Genomic DNA, 24,008 nt, shown 5'->3' on the forward strand with positions numbered 1-24,008 from the left:
AGTCATTAGTGTTGCATGGTTAGTGTGTTAGGTATTTTGCATATTTATTTGTTTGTACTATGTTCTTTGTCTGTGTGTGCAGGTATACGTGGATGATGACGGTCGATCCAATTCACTATAGTTAGTCTTTGGGGGACAGATTAAGGGGAGAATGTTGGGGTAATCCGGTAACTTGTATATGTTAGTGATGAACCAACGGTTTTGGTTCGTATGGTTCGAGCCTATTATATTAGGGCTGGGGTTTGGCTCGCACGAGTTATGCAACTCATTTTCGACCGGTTTGCCCCACGGGTTCGAAGCCTGAGGTTTTGTTCATGGCCGCCTTCGGTCACCCGATCTATGGTTCTAGTTGATTGTTGGTGATGGAAAGAGAGGGCTTCGATCGCAAGAGCAAGGCGATCCTCGATGATCTTTGAGGACCGAGATTGTGATATCAGGTTATATGTTCCTGCCGTCTCTTCTTAAACGAATCCCCATATCTATAGTGGATTGATTCATACTCGAGTCCCGAGAGTAGGCTATGCCGAACTCCTTATCATGTGCTTGTCTTCTCTGTTATTCCAATTTACCCTTGTATGATCGGTCCGAAGCAATTAGGGCATGAGGAATTTTGATTTCACGATCACACCAAAGGATCTGCAAGATTTATCTCATTTTCCTTTCTAGTATTACCATTGTAATCCCCCTCACCATGCATGGTAATAATGCCTCTTGCATCATGAGTTGTCATTTCCAAAAGGGAATCATTGACAATATTTAAATTTGAATCAGCATTCAAATTGGAATATTCCATTACCAAACCAGTGTCTTGTAAGTTTGGATTTGCAATATCAATATCCCCTTGAATAAATGCAATTTCCATATCCGTGAGAGTGACTTGAGCACTTTCCTTATGGGCAGCAATGATGGTGTCTCGGCTTCCTAATGCAAGAGAACTGGTGAGTCGAGCGCGACTTGACTCGGTCCTTGTTGAGTCTAGCACATTCGATGCCGGCCGCTTTCCTCGAAACCCAGCACTTGCCTTTGGTCTCACCGATGCCGAAGCTGCCACCTAAGGTTGCCTCACTGTTGACATCCCAACAGAATTGGTGTTAGCAAGGCACCTATCTGTTGAGTGACCAAATACTTGACATGTTGAGCAAGTATGGGGAGCCCAATCATATGTAATATTTTGTCTAAAACATATACCATCCTCTAGTTCTCACCTTTATGGACAATGGCAACCCTCTTTTAGCATTCACTAAAATGCAAACTCGAGTGAATGCAACACGTTCTTTGGTTGAATTTTTCCGATCAACACAAATAGGTGTGCCAATTATGCTGGCTATTCTCCCTAATGCATGTGACTCCCAGAGATGAAAGGGTAACCCATAAAACCTGACCCACAGAGGCAATTCGAACTCTGCCTTCTTGTTGATATCAATTTCAGGCGACCAAGGACACAGGATGAAGGGTTTAGATCCCAACGTCCAAGGCCCTTCATCCATGATAAGTTGGCTTGAAGGTTTATCAGGGAAGACAAAAACGAAGTTGCCATTCCCAGTTGCATAAACTTCTACAAGTCCTACGTGCCGCCATTTCTCTTCCACATATTTTTGCATCACAGTGTAGGGTATCTTTGCACCAAAAACATACCCCACCAATGCGGATTCCCATCTTCTTATACCCCTTGCATAGTCCTCTTCACAACAAAGAGCAACCAGTTCTCCGTCTTCAACAGTAGGTTCAAAGAAAGGAAAAGTTGTAGCCCCTTCAGCATGAACAAGGCTAGCCCAGGAGTGAGCCTGGTTTTCATCCCTTCACCCATTGGTGTTGCCCCGAGTCGGAGGCTGTCGAGATTGTCTTGGGGCCACTGGAGATCCACCACGTTCTAGGCCCTACAAGTGCTCTCAGCTTACTGATCCACCACGTTCTTTAAGTTTTTGTGTAAGATCTCTTTTGAACATGTTAAACTCTGAGGAAGCGTTACTTGAAAACTGACCTCTCTTGCATTGAACCAGAGTTTGTGGATGTTGTTGAAGTTGCAAATCGTATGCACGGATTTGTATACTCAGCCAACAATTCCGAAACAGGATTTGTACTTGAGCAAACAGAACTTTTCCGAGAGCAAGAATTAAGGCTATCAATGAGCATGCCTTCCCATCTATACTCTGTTAAATTGTAAACATAATGGAGAATACAACTGCACTTGCGCGCACAAGTCCAGTAAACAAAAATGAACTCCAATGGTGCTCTGCAGGTGGGTATTCACCTAAATGAAGGCTTACTCTATCAATTATGGATATTAACCTTGATATCCAACTCGTTACCTCAGAAAAGCGAGTTGGGATGAAAAAGATATTCAAGATATTTTCATGATCTCACACAGAAATCTGAGATATTACTGAAATTTCATGAAGATCTAAATAAGCTATACCTAAGAATTAGCCAAACTAATTATGATATTCTCAATACATTCGAGATAAGAAAACCGGGTCAAGTAGGGATAAACCAGAGTTTCAAATCCCAACTCACCTCACCTTCATAGGTGAAATTTCTCATTAGTTCTGTGTCTCCAATCACCAAAAGCATTCATAACCAACAAGAATGCAAAATTAAGGCCGAGATAACATCGCCCATGTAACCAGAATGTTTAACTTACCCTGGTATTGAAGTTAATAATGAAACAGGGAAAATATACGATTCTAAGCTGGTGATACCATACAAGAAATAAGATCTGGTGATGCATCAAACCTCCAGACCATTGATCATCTCACAGTATCAATTATCAAAAAAGACACTGAGCCCAACCATTTCCATTCTGGCTTCCACTACCAACTCTAGAATTTCAATTAGCCTCCATCCTGAATCGAACTATATTCAAAACCCACAAGCATCTTTATCAATTTCTCTGTTAAAACCTCCAAAAAGAATCACTGGAACATGATTTCTCAATTTCTTGCATGGTGAATGGGTGAATTTACCATACATCTTATAATCCCCCAGTGTAACTTACCCAGAATCAATTCAAGAACCTCATTATATATAGATCATGAGAAATATAACCCACCGCCACAACCTGATCACCGTAAATTCGTCCATGAAGACAATGAGCTGCCATGCAGGAGGCTTCGGTTCTTAGATACTCAACAAGAACACAGCCCTCTTCAAAGACATCACTGAAATCACTTTCCTTCTGTTGACCATCACTTTTTTCCACAGTTCCATACTCCACGGCAACAGCATCATTCAATAAGATAGCTGATTCTTGCAACTTGTCATCAGTGTGTCCCCCAGGTCTCAGTTCTTCTTCAGCCATCAGATTGTTTACTGGACCAGATCCATCAGCCTGACTGCTAGCATTCTTGTCATTGTACTCAGACTCACTATTTACAGTATCCAGCTGGTCAAGAGCTTCTTGGGGATCCACACCAGTACTTAGCTGACAGGTTAGGTCAACAATACCCATATTACCATTAGTTTGAACTAGTTCACTTGATTCTTCCTTTATGGTATCAGACACAGGTTTATCTTCACTAGTGCAGTTATTTTCTGTGTTTTCAACATCTTCTTGGAGTTCTTGATCATTATTCTGAGGGTTCACTGTGCTATCAACTCCAGAACTAACCGCAAAATCTCCCTCCATGAATTCAGTACTGTAGACACCATCATCACGCACTGGGCATTGAGAGGCCCCCTTCATATCATCAGCTTCAACAGTGACTTCAACCTCTTTGGATGTGCTGCTCCTGACAATATTAACAGACTTGACAGTACCAAACCTGCATGATTGTGTTGTGGTTATAACATATATTCCAATAAAACTAGGAACATTAAGTGACTCGAAATCAAACAGAGTTTCTTAGTGGACCTGGCACACTCCAACCGAATATCTTCCAAGATCTCTTCCAGCTCAAGTCCAGATAGAGAAGAAAGGTCCTCAGGCTTGAAATGTACCCCAATTTTACAATATTATTTAAAGCTACATGAGGGTGAAAAAGAGAAGGGAAGGGGGGGGGGTAAGATGAAGGTGCAATTGAATGCCATACCACATTGTTAAGCTTAAGCACCTTTGTAGGCTTCTCAAGAAGTGCTTTTCCATGCTCAGGAATCCCGTAAAATGGTGGCCTCTCAGTATATTCATCATTTTCCTGGCATAAGTTCCATTGCTAATGATTTCAGAAGATAAATGACCAATTAAACAGGATATACCCAAGTAGACACCATCATAGTTCATAGAGCATAGATGCTTTATCTGAGACTTCTTTGCAGGAGACAGATCGGGAGGGTTTCATACCTCTTTGGGTGCACAAGGAAAAGCTTGAACAGCAGTTAGAACTTGTCCTCCCAATTTCATCCCATTGAGTCCAGCACATGCCTCAAGGGTGACTGAGTGATCAGCATACTGAAAAAATATATATTTTTTAAATTGTAAATAGTTCACAAGCTCATAATGGGAAAATGTGATTGACTTTTAAGGTAGCCAAAATAAAAGGCTAACACTATTTATAGCCAAATTATATACATATGACTAACACAAGCAATGCATGTCTTCTCTTTCCCACAATCTGAACGACTTTCAATAATTAATGCTAATTAATGAGGCATAAGTCCTAAAACCAGGCTTAGGTCAAAATGACAAACACGCAAGGATGCAGTAGCCTCAATCAATTACAGATTCTTGGGAGAACCAGAACTCGTCCATTTGGTGGTTCTAGAAACTCTCAATAAAATTACTGTGTTATGTGAACCAGGATTTAGTGTTTACTTGTTTGAATGTTGCCCTAGAACCAAGCTCACTCCCAGATTCTCTTCTTTGAGAATCAGCAGTCTTCTAGGGCTGTAATTACCTTCGATATAGGGTTCTTGAAACAATAGATAGAAGCTAGGGTCATATTAGGGTTAGAATAGGTTTTGGCCAGGCTGATAATCACCTTTTCAACCATGCACTGCATCTATCCCCTTCTCAACACACAGTGCATCTATTCCCTTTTCAATGATGCACTACATCTATATCCATTTCCCCTTTTTCATTATGGATACTATAACTGTAGTCCATAAATTATATTCCTGCCACTGCTCAACAAGGTTTTGAAAATTGGTTTTAGATTGTTCAGCTTATTAATCCATCTGAATTGTCAGATAAACTGTAGCACTTCTCACCCTAGCTCTGGACCTTTAAAACCTTAATCGGACACATAATCCACAGCCATTCAGGATAAAAAGGAGCCTGTAAACTAATGCGTGCATTTTAGCTAATATATCAACTAAAAATAGAGAAAAAAGGAAGCATACACTTTAATAATGAAATATTAAGAAAAAATGTAGAGATGTTGATTTGATGTCAGATACCAGCAGCTGATTATGTTAGTGAAAGAAAGGGATGGTGTTTCAACAAATTCTTATAAGATTGCTATCAAAATCCTACTTTCAGTGGAAGTAAAGGTGTCAGCTAGTTCAGCTTGGTCACCGCAACCTGGGATTGAAATCCATCTTCACTTAAGGAGCTGGGGGTTAGGTAAGGAGAGTGCTAGGTGGGAGCTTATCTGCCAAAAAAAACCCACTACCACATGAAATAGTATCAGATTATCAATCAAAAGATTAAATATAGAGACCAAAAACTTCAGTGATTATGTTTACAACACATGCAATGACTCAAAGAAGAACAAGAGGGATGTCAAGTAGTCAAGCCCAATAAAATAAACCTATTCCAATTAGAAAGAAGCTTTTCTAACTAATCAAGAATATAATTGTAAGTTGACAGCAACCAAATATAACGAACATGAGATGAGAACAAATCAGAACAAGAAGTTCAGTGGTCATACCTCCAGGAAAGCAACTGCTTCATTCAGATCCTTATCAACCTGAAAGCGATATGCCTTCAAATGTCCGAAAGCACTTGCAATCTCCATGAACTGGAAAACAGAACATAGAGGTATCAGACTTACAGAGTGTAAAGGTTGAGTATCGGTGGTGTTGAAGGTAATTTTATTTTTTCAGAAATGACTAAACTTCCAGACCAACTCACCATATCAGATGAAAGTGCCCTTGAAATCCCACCAACAAAGATCTAACAAAGAAAAGAACATGTTAGCAAAGCAACATAGCCAAAAACACAGAAGAAATGACACATGCACAACAAACTGATTTTACATGATTCACCCAAAGTCTACTTCACAGCTCAGCTATGAGGTGGTTTCATCATGAAGATGATGAACGGTACAAAATATATCCCTAAATTTGTTCTACCATCTGAGACAGATAAGTGATCTATTTATAACAAAACAGAAGAAGAGAAAAAAAACACCTAAAACCTAAACCATGAAAACAAAGAAAATGCCCCTGACAAAATCTTGATAGTAGGGGTCCCACAATATGTCATTTCAAAGATCTCAGGAAGACCTACACAACTCATTGCTCACCTCTGGTCTTCACTTTAGTTTTTTCATACAGATGCTTAAGGCCCCGAAATGGCCACGAACATTCTAGTTTAGTAGAAATTTGGGCTTCACCAATTATAAACAGACCAAACATCAAGTATTACTTAGAATGACAAAACATGAAGTCAATATCAGAATAAGCTGAAAATAGGAAAGAAAATGGAACAAACTAACAAATCCCAACTAGCTAATAAGGTTTTTGAGTTCATCCATTTAGCGATGGTTGATACAGCATAAAATTAAAATGCTTCACCATAGATGCCAAGGAGTAGTTTTGGTACAGTAGGTTACGTATACAAGGAGTCCAGTTCACAAGATCCAGTGCTCTTTTTTTTCAGGAACTACATATATTAATATTAAGGGATTAAAAGCGGAATCATCATGAGCTCAATATCCCCACAGATGTACCTAAAGTGAACCAATGTACGAGGCTCTAAACCCTAGCAGGTTATGGGAGGGTCAAATGTACACGGTCCTTGTTCCGAAAGAGGCTGCTTGTCTGGGAAAAGAACAGCATCAAAAGGTCTCCAGCAAGAAAACACACATGTTCTTCACAACTAACGTTAGTAAACACAGCCTGGAATTAAGTTCCTAACTCAAATAAATATCCCTAACAATTAAGGATATCAGATTTACTTTAAAACAATCGCCATGGGCACACAAAGCAACTTTTTGACTCAAGAGAATAAAAATTGCAGTCAACTATAAACAAAAGTACAATAAGGATTGTCATACAACAAAAATTCCTACAAATTATATTTCTGATAATAACTGAGGAAGTTATTATGGAGTAACAAGTAGGTCCACATAAAACTTAAGAAATGTTTGACATAACACGAAAACTGAATAAAAAACCTAATGGACAAGGTGTGGATGATCGAAACAAGATGCCAAGAACATGGAACTCAAAAAAGGGCATCCATAAAGATTAGTTTATACCTTATGCGCTGAGTCACTAACAGTGTCAGATATTGCATCAGCTAAGGCCACTGGTTTCTCTGCAGCAGCAGTCTGCATGAAAATAGCAACTGTCTGAATACCTGCTACATGAATGTTAACCACAATGTACCTCAGAAAGGACTAGAAGAAAGTACTAGTTGAACCAAAATAGCCTCTCTGACCAAATGAAAGACAGAAGTTGGTAAAAGAAGAAGATGAACCTCATTTGATGGAAAATAAAACAAAAGTTGACAAGAAGTGTTGATTGTTGAAACACAAGAAGCAAACCAAAGTTTATGCGAAATAATTTTGAAGATGAACCAAGGGTATCATTAGGTGGGTCTGTGTACCCTCCCATTAAGTAATATACAAAAACAATCACAAACAAACCTGACGGTTGCAATGCAGAAAACGTATTGATCTTTTCTAATAAGAATATAATGGCAGAAATATTTAAGAGAGAAAATATGCAACAAACATTCCAATAAGACCACCAAAAATGAAATATACCGCATAGGGGGGTAGAGCCAGCCCAATACATACGGAGAGAAGACCCAAAAGAACTTAGCAGCCTTTCAACCACACTGGAGGAACTCCTCCGAAAAAAATACTAGTATTTGTCTCAGTCCAAAGGTCAAAAGACCACTCAGACAAGAGCAACAAAGGATACAAAGGATATAGCCTTGGGAAACATGGCTGCCCCATTTGCAGTCATCATCAATAAACTTCCTCAGGGAACCACAACCATTAAGATTAAAAGCAATAAACTCAACATGATAACGTACACACATTTCTTAAAGTAATGCTAGACACAGGATTTTCATAGTTTACTCAACAGCCTGCTGCCCTCTCTGAATTCAGAATCGAGTCATCAGCTCATTTAAAAACCCAAGAGTTGCACTAGCATTTCCATACAAAAGCAAGTAATGCAAGAGTCGACCTTAAACTGGGAAACCAACAGGAGATCAGTTGCAAGTTTGCAACCACAATCAATATAAATAATGAAGAAAAAAATATAATATCCAGACTTCTTTTTCCTCTTTTTTCTTTAGATATGAAAGAAAAAAGGATAAGAAGAAGGAAGAGGGTAGGAATATGTGCTATCTCAGCCCTAGTTCTCTCACCCATAGCTGTCTCAGCTGTTGAACATGGATTTTACTCCATGAATGAGGCTACGTGGCCACAAATTCAGTGTCTCCACAACTAATCTTCTATTACAATGAAATTGCCAATTTATAGTTTGGTTAAAGTTTTACAATAAATAGAAACTTCCTAAACTGAAAATAGAAACTGTTAACCTAGTACCTAGTGACAATAGAATCTTAAAAAAAATAGAAACTATAGAAGCCAAAATATGCTTCTAAAATCCCCCAATAATAAAATTGCCATGCAACCTGATTTTAGGCCCCACAAATCTTCTAAGAATAATTCCACTTAAATATGTGGCTGTGACACTGTTCATGTGAACATTAACATGCACAGTGTTTGGCCTTTCTAGAAGACTAGCTGGCTGAATGGGCTAGCTTGAGCTGGCCTGGCCTAATACTGGTCCATTTGGTCCTAGATTCAAGGTCGCCTGTCCAGCTTTTAATTCAACATCAACAAGACAATAGGCAATCAAGAGATGAGTACCTTCTTTCTTATTTTTAAAACTCATGTGTAACCTTGGAGATATCGCTCTCAAGGGCAATCTCACCCTCCCCCCCCCCCCCCCCAAAAAAAAAAAAAAAACTGAGACATTGTAAATCTGGAGGGCTCAACTCGAGGGTCCATCTCAAGGGGTTTTAAAGGTCAAGTTGGGCTGAAACTTAGTATTTAACCTATTTTATTTTAAGCCTTCCAAATACATGGGTGGCCTTAGATTTGTGAAAAACATAACCCCGGTGTATGAGTTTCAAGTCGACCCTAAGTTTGAATCTAAGATGTTGCAGGAATGAACATTTAATGTTATAAAACATAAAATATAGAACCATTAATTGATATAAATGAAAACCAAATGATAAGATACATCAAATAATTTAAATTGTCTAGAACTTCCAACCATACGAGTACAATACAACATCATCATTCTTGACTCTCGAGAATACAATTGTACAACCATCATAAGTTCATAAAGCATAACTTCATAACAGAAGAAGGTAAGATAAAATCAATTAAGCCTTAGCTCCACCAGCACCAAGACTACGACATGCAAGTCCTCTACCGGCAGTTCTACGTCATTCAGCTAACTCAATGAGGTGGTCAAGAACATCATCACTAAGAAAATTAGGGACAGCAGAACACCCAGGTGTATCCCTATAGTTTCCAACCAACTGTTGCTTGAACATAGTATTTGGAAAATCAAATTTGGGGGAAAATTTAACCTTGCTTGATTGATGTTGTTTTGTTAATGTAGATGTGCTAAAGAGCCCGTAGGAGTGTTGCAGATGAAGATCTGGCGAGACTCAAGTGGAAAATCCAGCCAAAGCCACCCTTAAAGTGTGTTGTCGAGATAGGAGGCAAGTGGAGTGAGAGAGTTGAGACAAGATTCTTGACTTGAGTGAGAGAGAGTAAAAAGAAGCCTTGGTTTCGACCGAGATCTCCTACCACAGGTGTAGCCAAATCCTTAAGAGGCTGACCCTCACAATCATTTCTTTGTAGTACAAGGTAATTTTTTGTGTAACACATTCAATCAATAAATTCATTTTAGAGTCTCACATACAAGAAGAAGATATGCTCCATTGTGCACAGCCTCAGGACTAAACTTGATGCATTCATTATCTAGTGAAAGCAAGATTGCATATTCTATTAAGTAGATTAATTGATCCCCCAAAATACATTACCATTGTTTTCCAAGCAAGATAAATTCTCATTTGGACCAAACCATTGATTTTATTTTAACTTCTATCCCTCACAAATTCACCCTTCACCATCTCTTCTAACCTCGATATTTCCAACAAAATTATGAAATGTGAATTTATACAAGGCCTAGCATCATGGTTCAAGATCTTGTTCTCAAGGTACATCTTGCCAACTAAAAAAGGGAGTTGGCTAAGAACCTTGGCAAAATCTCACTGAATTGGTGGGATTTCTCCCCCAACTTGGGATTGAAACTTGCTGCCAGCCTATCTCAGCTCTTCTGAACACAATAGTGACCTCCGCGAGTGAGTGAAAGGTGCGGCAAGAGAGCGAGTTTGACTCGCGAACGATCAGCAAGTGAAGGACCAATCCTTTTGCACCAATTCTGCTGTGAGACTGGTACTTGGCGGTTCACGAGCAACATATAGACTAAGGTTGCCCATTACTCCCTCGCCCCTTTTTGAAGGCCCACCGCTCTCCTTCCTCTCCCGGTGCCACTTATTAGTAAATGGTGGAGGAATATATAGCCCTCCAAAAACGGAACACCCAGCTTCGCAGAGCAGCTCTCTCCCCAACCCTATGCAGCTTGTCCAAAGAAGTGCAATCAGGCTGGTTCTTTGCTGTATAAGGACATCACTGAGGGGGAGTCAACTGAGGTCGGGCAAAGGAGGAAAGGTAAAGAAGTCTTTCCGAGGCCATGGAGCTAGACCAGTGAGGGGTCATCTCAGCTGCTTGATGGGATTAATTCTGCCAAACCCAGGTCCCAGATGAGCCTCCACCCCCGTACACCTTCCGGTGCAGCTTAAAAGTAAATGGTTAAATTTCTTTTTCCCCTTCAAGTTTACCTACTACACAGAGTGAATATCATGGTGGGAGATCTCGATGGAGGTCGAGAGCAGAGAGTTGGGATATCTCGCTCGAGGTCTCACCATATCTCGCCCTAGATCTTGCTAGAACTATCAATTTTCATCTTTTTTTTTTGTGAATTTCGGCTGGATTTTCACTTGCAACTACTCTTAGCACATCTACAACATCAAAGGAAGATCAATCATTCTCTATTTGTCTTATGAACTTATGATTTAATGACTTATATAGAACTTCTAATGGTTGTATAATTTTATTATTCTATTCTTGAAATTTGAGATTGTGATACTCATATGGATGGAATTTTGATAAGATTTAGGTTATTTGATGCATTTGATACACTTGTTTTTCATTTATATGCCTTAAAAATTCTATATTAATGTTGTATAACCTTGCATTCTTTAATCCTACAACATTTCGGTTTCACACTATGGGTAGACTTAGAAATCATACTTAGGGTTGTTTTCTGACAAATCCATGGTCACCAATGTGTTCAAAAGGCCTTAAATACGCTAAATACCAAGTTTCAACCCAAAGGGACCCTAAAACCCACCGAGATGGACCACCAAGTTGACGCAAAAAAATTTGTATATCTCAACCGAGATCTCACTCGAGATCTCACTCGAGAGCGAGATCTTCTACCATGGTGAATATAATCTCCACCAGACATACATAAGGCAAAGATAAACGATAGAACGTGAAATACTATTACTACATATATATATATATATATATATATATATATATATATATATATATGTAAATGTAGTTCCACTTTAAGTGGGAAACAACTACAATGAAGTGAAACCTTAAGATGACCTATTGTACACATCATACTCATACATTCATGCTCAAAGTTCAAAATTCAACAAGTCTAATACATTACACATATTCATGGTTCAAATGATAATCCAATATTAAGTTACAGCTTGAGAGTTGAAACTTGAGACTTGAGAACCTATCTACTAGGCACATCGTCTCACCTCGTCTTGCTAAATGCCAAAGGTGATATATCTCACTAAATCTCAGCGAGATCTCCAGAATTCTCTTACCATGCCTAACATTTGATTTTCATTTTATGATTGCAAATATGAACATCAAAAGCAACAGTAGAAATATTTTTCTTTTATTTACCACTACAAATACTTTAGTCAAGTCTTAACTCTACATGAACAGCACATCTTGATCCTACTAACACTCAAAACAGACCGTAAACTGAAATTGCCATGGCCTGGATCCTATGGAAGATTAATTAAAGAGTTTTTACACACCCTTCAAAAAGAGGCCCTGCACATTTTCATGGTCTGTCAATAAACCTTCTATGCCCTTCTTATACCCTTATTCCTTCTATCTCCTTCTAATGACCAGATTAGAAGCCGTCCACAGTAATGCCCAACAGTGATGATCCTTCCATCGCCTCCTTGATTTTTCTCATTTTATCTTCTCGATTCCTATTTCTTCTCGGATCGATAATTAGTTGTTTCGTCTCTGCATCCATAGAACCCATAGCTACACATACCACACGCTTACTTTTCTTCATCTTCTTGCACACTCAGAAACCTTACCGAATCACCAACCCGAGATCACAAGCCTACCATGTAAACAGCAAGGTGGATCAACCACAACTAACACTCAAAACAGACCGTAAATCGCAGCAAATCACAGCTGTTCTGTTTCACTTTTACCAAGTGATACCAACACCTAGCAATCATGTACTCATATGTAGCAGAGAAGAGACAAAAAGACACTTACCTCATAGATTATGGGATTCAACAAACTGCTTGATTATTTATTGTCATAATCCAGAGTCCAGCTCCGTATGGGAAAGTTGAATTGGCCAAAATTTATAAAGTTGATTCGCATCTGCTTCCTACCTGGGGTTTGGAATTAGACTCTCAAAGGAAGGTATGGTCATTTTAAACTTTTAACTTGAATATTGACAGCCTTCACTTAATACTCTTTAACCGTGTCAGTTTTAGAGGACCTAATGTAAAAAGAGCTTTTCTGAAAGGGTGCACGTGCTGGGCCTGTTCTCTGCCTTCTTTTTCTTTTTGGGGTTGTTTTTTTTTTTTTTTTTTTTGGGGGGGGGGGGGGGGGGGGTTGTATTAAGAAGCTCTAATTGCAATGGCCAACTCAAGTTAGCAACAGAAACATATAATAACTGAAAAGGAAACTAACAACGGTCTATGGATGTCAGAAAATTGATAGAATTCTCTGAGCAAACTATAGACACTCAACCATGGCAGGAATTGATTCGGTCAATAGATAATACAGACTATATAATAAAGGAAGCCAACAATAAGAAGGGAAACAGCACAATGTTTCTTCTATGGAGGAAAAAGAGTAACATTAAAAGAATGCCATGTGTGAATGCAGCCAGATGAAAAGATTCAAAATTCCACTCATTAAAGAGGGGGGGGGGGAAGTAGATCAAAAATGAAAATCTAGTACATGATACAGGTAATGGCAACAATTCCAATAGGAATGCATTTCATACCATCTCACAAAGCTCCATAACATTTCAAATCAAAATGTAAACAATTTAGGAAAGAAAAAAAACGACTCTCTAAGTACTCAGATTGGTGAATTTCAATGATTCAAAGAAAGTAGCAATCACATCAAAATTGCCACTACACCTGGAAGTGGTTCCTCTAGAAGTCCTCAGCTTGAACACCATCCTGAAGGTGAATTATGACACACCCAACATAAATACCCTATGTAAGAGAGATTTTAACATGATGGTCAGACAACATCTCATCTAAGGAGACAGATATATCATGTCTTAAACAAACACATCAAACTAAATTAACAGTTATGATTGGAGATTGGACATGAATCTGCATTTCCAGGGGCAAGGATTATCTAGCAACAAATGACATTTTTCGAGGACAATTATGCCCATCAAATGGAACCCAAAAGAAACAAGTTTCCTGTTTTATCCTTAACCACATGTAACAATTACAGTTTCAAGGCAGCTCAAAATTAACTAGATATGAAGGCTCAAGGTTGGGGAGCATTGAGTGTTGGAAATATAACAGTAGCTCCGCCTCTTTAATGTTGTTGCCTCTTCTGGAATTAACATTTTGAAGAATCTATATAAAGCTACAATACTAAAAATCACTTCATGGCACTTCTCTTTTTTTCCCTGAAGCAGCTATTGTTTCATATATATCCAATTTCAAATGATGAGAAAAGTGAATAAGACATTAACAGCAGAAGGAGAAGGCTCCAGCCAACCCCAAAAGTTTATTCATGGGAACCAGTGGATTTTCCTAACCACCATGGTTGTCAAAGCTTCCACCTAGGTGCGCCTTGGCAGCCGCCTAGGCCCATCTTTGGGTCAAAGCGACTGGCTGTTGCCCTGTCGCCTTGGTTTTCATTGCCCTCTATTTCCTTGACTTGCCTTGTCTCCTTGAAAACCATGCTAACCACACTGGTTTTTTACCCAGTTTGAGAGAAAATCATTAACTAGGTTTCACTGAAATTCCAGAACTATCATCAAATCAATTCAAAATACAATAACATAAAACAGGAAAGAAACTAGTTACTTGGTCCTCCCAGAACCTCTTCCAATTACTTCTCAACCTTTTCCTCCAGCGCCTTTTTCTTCAAGGTTTTCCCAATAAAACGAAATTATTACCAAAATTTTATATTAAAAAAATGAGGTTCTAAAGCTCCAACAAAAAATTCACTTTGATGATATCATTCTCTCCTCTTTGGACCGAGGCTAAGAAAGTAAGTCATCATGATTCCCAGCTCATACAGGGAAGAGAATTCATGTTCATTTTAATAGGCCTTGCCCAATGCCTCTGTACAAGGTTAACTATTTTGCTTTGCCATGGACTCTGTTAAGTGGGTCCACTGCACAAACAGCTGCATATTGTATGTGAGTATTACAACATGTGTGCACCCATATAGATATAGCAGGTCAAAGAAGGGTAGAAATGATGCATAAGCTACCAAGTTGATTCTATACCTGGATTACTTAAAACTATACCCGGATTACTTAAAACTACCCAGAAAAAAAATTGAAGAACACCATTTCCTTCAATTAAGTGACCATTAAATAGATGGATAGTATAAGTTCTCTTAATGTAGCCTTAGCGGGCCAGTTCTTCCAAGCTCTCAAAATAGAACCAGCACAAGGTGTAGGTTGACAAAAAAAGAGGGGATCTGGATTAGGGTTTAAGGATGGGAGGAGGACTGTCACTTGGACTGAATCTAGTATCCTCTATAGGGCAAACATTGGTAGAAATTCCTTCTTCATTCCACTTAGTTTAAAACCTTTTGATACCAAAGTTGCTATCCACGATTCTAACTTGGTATTAATCCCTATGTGTCTCATGTATCAAAACAATATCAACAAAAAGCATACACCAAGGAACCCTAGTAGGGCTGATCAGATGCATACTATCATGATTCTAGATCTACCTTTATTTTTTAGTTGATTATGTCATGGTCAAGATTTTAAAGAGTCTTAGTTCATCTAGTAGTCCTAGTTGGAATCTATTCTCAAGAAGATTCTTCTAGATAATTGTATTTTATTTTCTTATTTTTTGTGGTCCTTAGTTGTTGAGTTGCTAATTAGTTATTGAGTTGTTAATTAGTTGTTGAGTTGTAAAGGGATTCCCAATCCAAATTGGATTCCCTAAATAGAGTCCAAGTTTATTAAGTAGTTAAGAGTCCAAGCTAGTTAGTTAGTTTGAGTCCAGGTGTCATTCCTTCTTTGTAAATCTCTATTTAAAGGCCCCCACACCTCATGTAAAATTCAGACTGGAATGGTAAGATTGAGCATTGAAGGAATTGGAGTCGCGGGTTCCAAGAAGGATCCCCACGGCAGAGTGCAAGTTATTTGCTGCAATTGTCATCTTCTTCAATCTCTCTCCTGCAGCAGCCTTGTGACAACAGCCTAGAGTGTACCAGTCCACTTGATCAACTAGTAAGTGAACCCCATACCCTTCCCCTACTCTCATTGCGCCCCTAACCCTTGTGCAAACAACCCCCCCCCACCACGGGCAGCGTGACCCCCCCCCCAAAAAAAAAAAAAGAAAAAAAAAACTTGCGCAACCATCCCAGCCCTCTCTTTTGCCCTTGTGGCAGCAACACCTCCCCCTTCTTCCCTACACCCGTAGGCCTTCCCAACCCATCCCCTTCCTCTTTCCCCTTTCTTTTGCTTTCTTGATCTCACAGCAGCTTGGGGAAAGAAAAAAAAAAAGAAAAGAGAAAAGAAAAAAAGAAGAGAGAGAGAGAGAGAGAGAGAGAGAGAAAAGAAGAACTGAAAGAAAGATCAAGGTGAAGAATGAGGATTCAAGAATTCAAGAATCATCCAAGAGTAACCCAAGACCTAACCGTAACTCCCTCTCTCTTTCCCCCTAACCGCAAGCCTCTCAAACTCTTCCCATTTAAGCTTGTTAAACCCTAACCTTCCCCACCCTTTCCCTTAATTGTTTTCCCCACCCCCATCCTACCTAGGGTGTCACTGGATATCTCAAAACCATAAACCTTATCAAAACCCCTTCCCAACTAGGTTTTTTAAAACCCTAGCTTTTCCTAGTCCTCCCCATCACCAAATTACAACGTTCCCCAGCCCATCCAAATTTTGTAAACTTAAAATTTGCCCACTTTCTTCACCAAAACCATTTTGGGTATAATTAAAACCCTAACTCCCTAGGACCACAATCCTATCCCATCTTGTTGAGACCCTAAACTTCTTCATCCATCCCATAGCCATCTTGTCCCAATTTCCTTCCCCATGGGTTGCCAAAGTATGAAATAAACTTTCAAGGGATTAATTATTTGTTAGCTGGTTCACTTTGAGAGCTTCATGAAGCCTAGCCCAGAACCTCGGTTATATCATTAATACTTCAAATCCTAAACCCCTAAGCCTGGCCAAACCTACCCTAACCCTAGCACCTATAGAATCTATCAAACCCCCCCCCCCAACTGAAGGGTATTCCAGCCCTAGAAGACTGCTGATTCTCAGGAAGATGATCCTAGAGTGAGCCTAGATCTAGGGCATTATATCAATTAGCTAAACCCTACAGCCTGGTTCACATCACCCTCCTTCTACATCTCTTATTCTACAACTCTTCTGTCTTCCTTCGGTTCTCTGTTATTTCTAGTTATTTTAATTTTAGTTCTGTTAGAAGTCTCAAGACAGAATACTACCTAGCTACTAAGTTTGTAATCTTATTCAACACTCAACTCAACTAACAATCATGTGTGTGATGTAACCAAGAAGGCCCATTCGGAAGGTCGAAAGAAGGCCAAAAACTAGCCTCCTTCCTGTGGTCATACAAGGTGGCAAAAACCTAGCGAGGGGCAAAATAGTCATTTTATCAGCCCTTTTGAGCCCCAACAGACCCAATTAAATCCAGTATTTTGTGAGGAGTCTAGCTCTACTTTTTGTTTTAAGCTTGAGTTCTTGGTTATCAAGATGTGGCAGACACCTTGTCCCAGTAGGAGTCCAGCTGGGATCCTATTCTCAAGTTGGATTCCTTCTTAAGGTAGGAAGATTTAATTTTTAAACATTTACTTGTTTAGGAGTTCTTTTCACGTTGTTTGAGTTGAGTCTTAGTGTCAAAAGGAATTCAAGTCCAAATAGAGTTTTTCCTGTTGAGTCCTAGTCCAAGTAGACTCCTTATTTTGTTGAATCCTATTCTAATTTCCTTCATTGTAAAAGGCTATAAATATTACCCTACACACATGTAACAAGGCAGATTATGATTATTGAATAACGAATGCATTGAAGAAAGACATTGGAGTCGTGGTTTCTTAGGAGGAAGCCCACGGCCTTCGAGTTCTGAAGTTTCTGCAATTCCAGCTTTCTCCCTTCCTCTTAAAGCTTGTGGCAGCCATTGAAGACCTTCAGTTTGGCAGTTGTCTACAATAGTCCCTGCCATCATCAATTGCATCCCCAAACCCCCACCCTAATCCCCTCTCCCCTCCCTTATGCAAACACCCCTCCCCCCTCTCTCTTCCTTGCGACAATAGCAGTGCCATCCCCAACACCAAAACCCTAGATTCCCCTACCCTTTCATCCCATCCCCCTCCCTTTTGAATTGCATAGCTCCCCTCCTCTCTACAGTCCTCTAACATCCAGCCCATATCCTCCACTAGATTCCCAAAAACCAGCACTTCATCTTCAACCTCCAAACCCAAAAAACTCTAAAACCATTCAAACACTCATATCTCCCAAACCACCCCTCCAAACCCTATAAAACCTTTTAGGATTACCTTCTTCTCCCTCTCAACCTTTGATCCCAACCCTAACCCTAGCCGCCGCCACCACCAGCCTTTTGTTCTAGAGTCCTAAAAAAGTTGGAAACCCAAAATTTGCCTAGGAATTAATCTGAATTTTCAAATCTGTTAATAACAGATACAATTCCCTCATTCTCCCACATTTTTACAGCCTGGTCAAACCATAATACCCCCCCCCCCCCCCACAATCATTCCCCACTTAGCCCTAGACCCCCTAACCCTAGATCCAAGGTTTGGAAGTCAAACTCCCTTAGCCAAAGGATATATTAAGAAGTGACAGAGAATTGACCTAGAACAGCAGGGTTAAACCCTAACTTATTGCTGGTTCTCTAGCAGAGGATCCTGAAGACTGGCTCCTGACTTGGGGGGTTACATCCGTGTGCCAACTTTACACCAAAATCTACCGTTATAACATAATACCTAAAATGCAAAAGCATAAACCTATAATAAAACTATCCAAATTTCCACCCATTGGTCTGGCACAAGCACCTAATCCCAAGCTTGTGTATATGCCTCCAAATGGAACTAATGCCCAATGCAATTGTAGCTATAGTGTTAACAGACCACTTGATTGGCTGGTGCCTTTCAGGACTCACGCCCATAATGCTGGAATTTTGGTCTTCAGGCTGCAGATGTTTTCTAATGTATCGGCTTCTTGGTGAACATAGCCAAGTAGGCTAGGAGCATTACATAACAATCTACCTAGCTTCCCCACCCAAAAAAATTTTTATCTATCAGTCCAACTAAATTGTAAAGTCCACCATGTATTGTAACTTATTTCATAGTATAACTATTCTCAGCCATCTAATTCCTTTATTTTCCAACAAGGTGCCAAGTCACTCATTTTTCTGAAATCAAAACTTAATTGGCCATGTAGCTAACTCTAATAAGGATGAAAATCACCAAATGAAAAAAGGATAAAACAGACTACACTTCCACAAAATCAAAGTACCAATGGGACTGCCATATAGCAGGAAAATTCCACCGACATATCCAGCAGTAGAGTTGATTATGATCCACAGTTAAGGAACTGATTACTTGTACATTGACTCAGAATAGCTTCTAAAGCTCACAAACACCATGATCCCGACCCTTTTCTGTGCAGATCATCATTGGCTTGTATCAGAATACATTAACACTTCAATAATCATATATTCACCCAGGAGCAAAATGAAGAAAAACTAGACTTCTATTGAATTAAACATTTGTTTTATAAAGAAAAGCTTCAAAAAGATAAAAGCAACAGCTACAGAAATGTATACCCAGTAAATATTGTAAAAAACAATTGGTTGATCAATTTTTCATGCATGAAAGATAACAATCATAAGATTCAGTTGGCTAAGTCACAGCTTTTTATTTTATTTTATTTTTTAGCATGCCGGTCACTGGATCAGTGATAGATGTAGTTAAAAGAAGTGCATCTGCCATAACATTAGCAAAATGGCAGAAGTGCAGAAACCATTCTGACAAGTCCAAAGAACTGCCAATTCAAACTCATTTGGAATTGGAGAAAGCACAAAATGAACTGATGCCTTTGTAAATTGCAAGCCCAAAATGAGAGCATGGTAATGCTTGTAGCACATTTTACCTAGAAGAGATATGCAATAGGGGGACCAAAAGGGAAATTTTTAAAAAGCAAGGAGACAAGTGAACCTGAACTTGGAAAGTGGAAAATGGCAGCATTCCAAAATAAAAAACCAAGGTCAACAGGACAGGATCAAAGTGAGCAACTCATGGGAAACTTAAAAAGGAACCCAGCAAATGTATGAAGCACTTCAGCAACATCCATGTGAAAGCAAGGAACCAAGTTGAATGAAGGATCCCAGTTGCATCAGAAATCTTGGGACATTAAATATCATTCAACTACACAAGAACCGTATCTCATAAAGAAAGCTCAAAGAACTATATCAAGAAAGCATAAATTAAAGCAAGGATAATAGAAAAATCAGTCAGAAAAAGTAGCAAAGCAATCTTACTGCTGGTTCAACGAAATCGTTGGGGCGCCTGATTTTAAGAATTGAACCAGAGAAGGATCTACCATCAAAAGAAACAGCTAATGTAGCATCCTCTGGAGTAAGAAATTCCACAACTGCTTGTCTCTTCTCCTTGTTTACCTGCGGTTCATGGGAAGGACAATAATGGGCAACCAAAAACTCCCAGTGCAAATTCCATACATGAAAATTATTTTATATCTTGTATTTATATAACTTACCACACAACTGATGCATGGCTTCACTCCTTGGTAATGATTAACACCCCTTGACAACAAGTAATCATTAAGACACTCCATTACGTCCATATCAGAAGATGAATCTGGTAAATTTTCCAAATATAGCCTTCTCATCGGACGGGTTGCTTGTGTGAGTTCAAAGGAGTCAACAGGCATATTGTTTACCATTGACAAGGAATTTTGAGCTGCTCCAGACAATGGCTTTGCCATAATCAATGTGACTGGAGAAGTGCTAGGCAACTTTTGTGAATTTGATAAGATAGCCTGGGGTGATGGTTGGAAGTTAGTCAATAGTGAAGCAGAAGAGATGATGTCCATTCCAGCAGGCACACGATCCCACCCAACATTTTTTCTATCTGGAGAACGAGAGGTTGGGGAAGGAGTTTTGACAGCAGCCTCAGTTTTTCTCTTACGTGGTGAATAGCCGCCAATCCCACTTGAATACCCACCTTGACGTCGATAGTGACTACTTGAATATCCTCCATTACTTGACGTTCTATACCTATCAACTTCATAATCATGCCTTGCCGACCTATCTTTGAAGGAATGAGATGATCCCTCCCCACGATCTTGACCGTGATAAGATGAACGTTTGCCTGCTCTCGGGGAGACCGAGGGAGACCTCTGGTCTCTATCCCCACCCAATTCCCGACTTCTTGACCTTCTCCTTTTCAGCCTTGCTTTATCATAATGGGATTGAGATGAGTCCTTCCAGCTCCTTCTTTCCAAGGATTCTGAATTGTGCCATTTGCCTGAATCACGTTTCTTCCCATCACTTCTTTTAATGTCTGATATACTTTTCTCATCATCTATGTTACCATGTTTTCTTTTGGTTTCTCTTTCAGATTTTCCTCTATCTCTATCTACATTTTTTTCCTTCACCACTCCCACTTTGGGAAGCTTCCTTTCAGATTTATCTTCAAAATCATCCTTCGATCGGTCAGCATTTTTGTTTCTGCGATGACTCCTTATTTCATTATTGTCTGATTTAGCTCTACTAGTTGGATCTTTGTCAGATTTCACCTTCATATCGGCTTCTATCTCACGTTTTTCTTTACGTTTACTTCTAACAACATTGTCTGATGCATCTTCTTTCTTTCTAGAAGCTTGTCTATCCTCTGAATTGTGCTTTCTGACAACAACATCAATATTCTTGCTTTGTTTGTAACCTCTATCAGATTCAGAATGGTCAACAAGACTTTCAACATTGCTTTTCCCCAATTTCCTTAGTTCTCCAGCTCCATTTTCAGCATCCACAGCCAGCTTTTTTCTTTCCCTACTAAGCATTATTTCCTCAAGGCTTAACGGTCTCGTCCGTGCAGCAGTCCCTTCCTCAGAGTGATCCCTGGAAAGCTCATTGCCAGTGACATGTTTTTCTCTGTGTCGCCTAATCTTACTCATCTTCTCTAGCAAACAAAGCTTACAACAACAATTTCCAATGCCTGACAACAATATGGAGAGCACCCAACAAGCTTACCCGCTGAAGATATGCCTCAGGTAATCAGTTGAATTGCTTCTAGCACAGCGACGTTGTAAAACATGCACTCTTATGAGAAACAACAAAATGAAAGTGGCAAGCTATTAGCCCAAACTGCTTCAATGTGCCCTGATTTACAATCCCTACAGGTACAGAAAACATGCTACAAGGTTCAATATAAGTGGAGATAAATACCAAGCTAGAAAAAAAGAAGAAGAAGATGCTGATAAAGACTAATTTGCAACAAACCATGACAGCCCATGCTTTCAATCTAGGATAACATGGAATGAATTAAAAGGTGGGTCTAAAAAACAAGCAACTCAGTGTTCAGAAGTAAATATCATTTAAATGGACATACAAACCTTCAAGATTTGTAGTTACAAGGAAGATAAAGTTAATATAGATGATATACGTAACCTATAATAATGTCGCGAACATGTCTGCTCCCTATTATGTGGAGAATCAAGAACAAAACAAGGTCCACCAACCACAGCTACCTTTTACTACTTGCAGTAGTCGTTTTGGATCAAGCACACAAAAATTATGCAAATTGGAAATAAATTTCGCAAGTTATGCCCAGCATCCAACCACTGTGGGCAAGACAGCTGATCTATTGCTTGAGGTTCAGAAATTTTCTTAAGCTTTCAAGGACAAGGAACAGATAAATACAAGCATTAAATGTTATTTTATTAATAATCAATAAAAACAATAGAAGAAGATCCAACCATGGTACTGCTTCTTCAGATAAGAAACATAAAACATACTTCTGAACTGTTTTTCAACCTAAACGCCATCGTTGAGGAAATTAATCGATAAGTCGAAATGTATGGAAATGCAGAATTAACTGACCTCAGTCAAATTCAAGTCTGAACTCTGAAGTGCTCACGGGGCTAAACAGATGACAGCGAGGTTGTGTCGCTGGAACTTGGAATTGAATTAGGGCTACGAGAAGGAGAAGATTTTGGAAAATAAATTTAAGTCGGACTGGCGAGATTCTCTTCAACTTTCACATTTGATGTTTAAAGAGGTTTCCCGGATGGACCGGACGTCTCTTGCGCCCATTGCAAATTCTTAACCAGAGTTACTTATTTTGGGTTCGAATAATTGAGAACCATTCGAATAGGGAATTATTCTGATTAACTCCATCAATTAATTTGAATTCGAGAATTATTTGTTTATTGAAGAAATAAGGAAAAAAAATCTAAGTCAATAAAAAATAGAAAAAAGACCTGACCTTATAACTACAAATACATGAAGGCCCTCGTGAAAAATATAAAATAATATATATATATATATAAAGAGTGGGATCCATCACAAGTACCCAATGCCCCCCCTCCCCCAAGCTCCATATTACCAGCTTTTTTTTTTCTAATAATTTTCATTTTCAAATAAAAAATCAGACCAATTTGTTTTTGGAAAAACCAACGACCAAAATGTGTTTGGCCAATCCAGTCGTTTGCCGTTCTCAATAAACAAATTGATTTGATTTTTTATTTGAAAATGAAAAATTAATGCAAAAAAAGATTCCCATAACTGGATTGTCGTTCTCAATAAACAAATTGATTTGCTCAGTCCTTGGAAGGCCCCTGGTCCTGATGGATTTCAAGCAGCGTTCTATCAACGGACTTGGGCTACAACTGGTGGTTCGGTCTGCAAAATAGTCAAAGAAGCCTTTCTAGGTAATTTGGAAGGTAAACTCAATGCCACTTTCATTGTTTTAATTCCTAAAGTGGAAACACCTGAGAAAATTACGCAATTTCGGCCAATATCTCTCTGCAATGTCAGTCTTAAGATTCTGACTAAGTTGATTACTAATAGACTAAAGGAATTCATGCCCAGTTTAGTAGCTCCTAACCAAGTGAGTTTTGTTCCTGGACGGCATATCCAAGAAAATATCATCATAGCCCAAGAGCTTTTTCATACTATGCGTGTAAAATGCAGCAAAAGCAGTTATATGGCCATTAAAATTGACCTTGAGAAG

At 39.1% G+C, this 24,008-nt stretch overlaps 1 protein-coding gene across 2 annotated transcripts; it reads right to left on the minus strand.

Moving 5' to 3' along the window:
* Positions 1-2,065: 2,065 nt before the first annotated feature.
* On the minus strand, positions 2,066-23,067 carry LOC149022568 (uncharacterized). 2 transcript variants are annotated; one of them, XM_089150615.1, is made up of 10 exons: positions 22,877-23,067; positions 20,533-22,170; positions 20,297-20,434; positions 7,359-7,430; positions 6,008-6,049; positions 5,805-5,894; positions 4,277-4,384; positions 4,029-4,130; positions 3,851-3,930; positions 2,066-3,761 (listed from the first exon to the last, which is right to left on the minus strand). In XM_089150615.1, exons 2-10 carry the CDS (start codon positions 21,949-21,951, stop codon positions 3,002-3,004), a joined length of 2,811 nt encoding a protein of 936 aa, XP_089006741.1. In that variant the 5' UTR covers positions 21,952-22,170; positions 22,877-23,067; the 3' UTR covers positions 2,066-3,001. The 2 variants fall into 2 exon arrangements, with proteins under 2 accessions (XP_089006741.1, XP_089006743.1); XM_089150617.1 differs by lacking the exon at positions 22,877-23,067 and adding an exon at positions 22,445-22,776.
* Positions 23,068-24,008: the final 941 nt, after the last annotated feature.

Source organism: Hakea prostrata, chromosome 3, assembly GCF_041222555.1.
Source record: "Hakea prostrata isolate BN-2017 chromosome 3, UWA_Hpros_2, whole genome shotgun sequence".
Taxonomy (NCBI): Eukaryota; Viridiplantae; Streptophyta; class Magnoliopsida; order Proteales; family Proteaceae; genus Hakea; species Hakea prostrata.

Bases quoted from the DNA above. Each gene is read 5' to 3' on its own strand.
- LOC149022568 (XM_089150615.1), bottom strand. From the start codon at position 21,951: ATGAGTAAGATTAGGCGACACAGAGAAAAACATGTCACTGGCAATGAG. The intron at 4,385-5,804 runs GTATGACCACTG...ATATTTTTTCAG, and splicing joins AAGCAGTTGCTTTCCTGGAG to TATGCTGATCACTCAGTCAC. The intron at 4,131-4,276 runs GTATGAAACCCT...AACTTATGCCAG, and splicing joins TTCCTTGTGCACCCAAAGAG to GAAAATGATGAATATACTGA.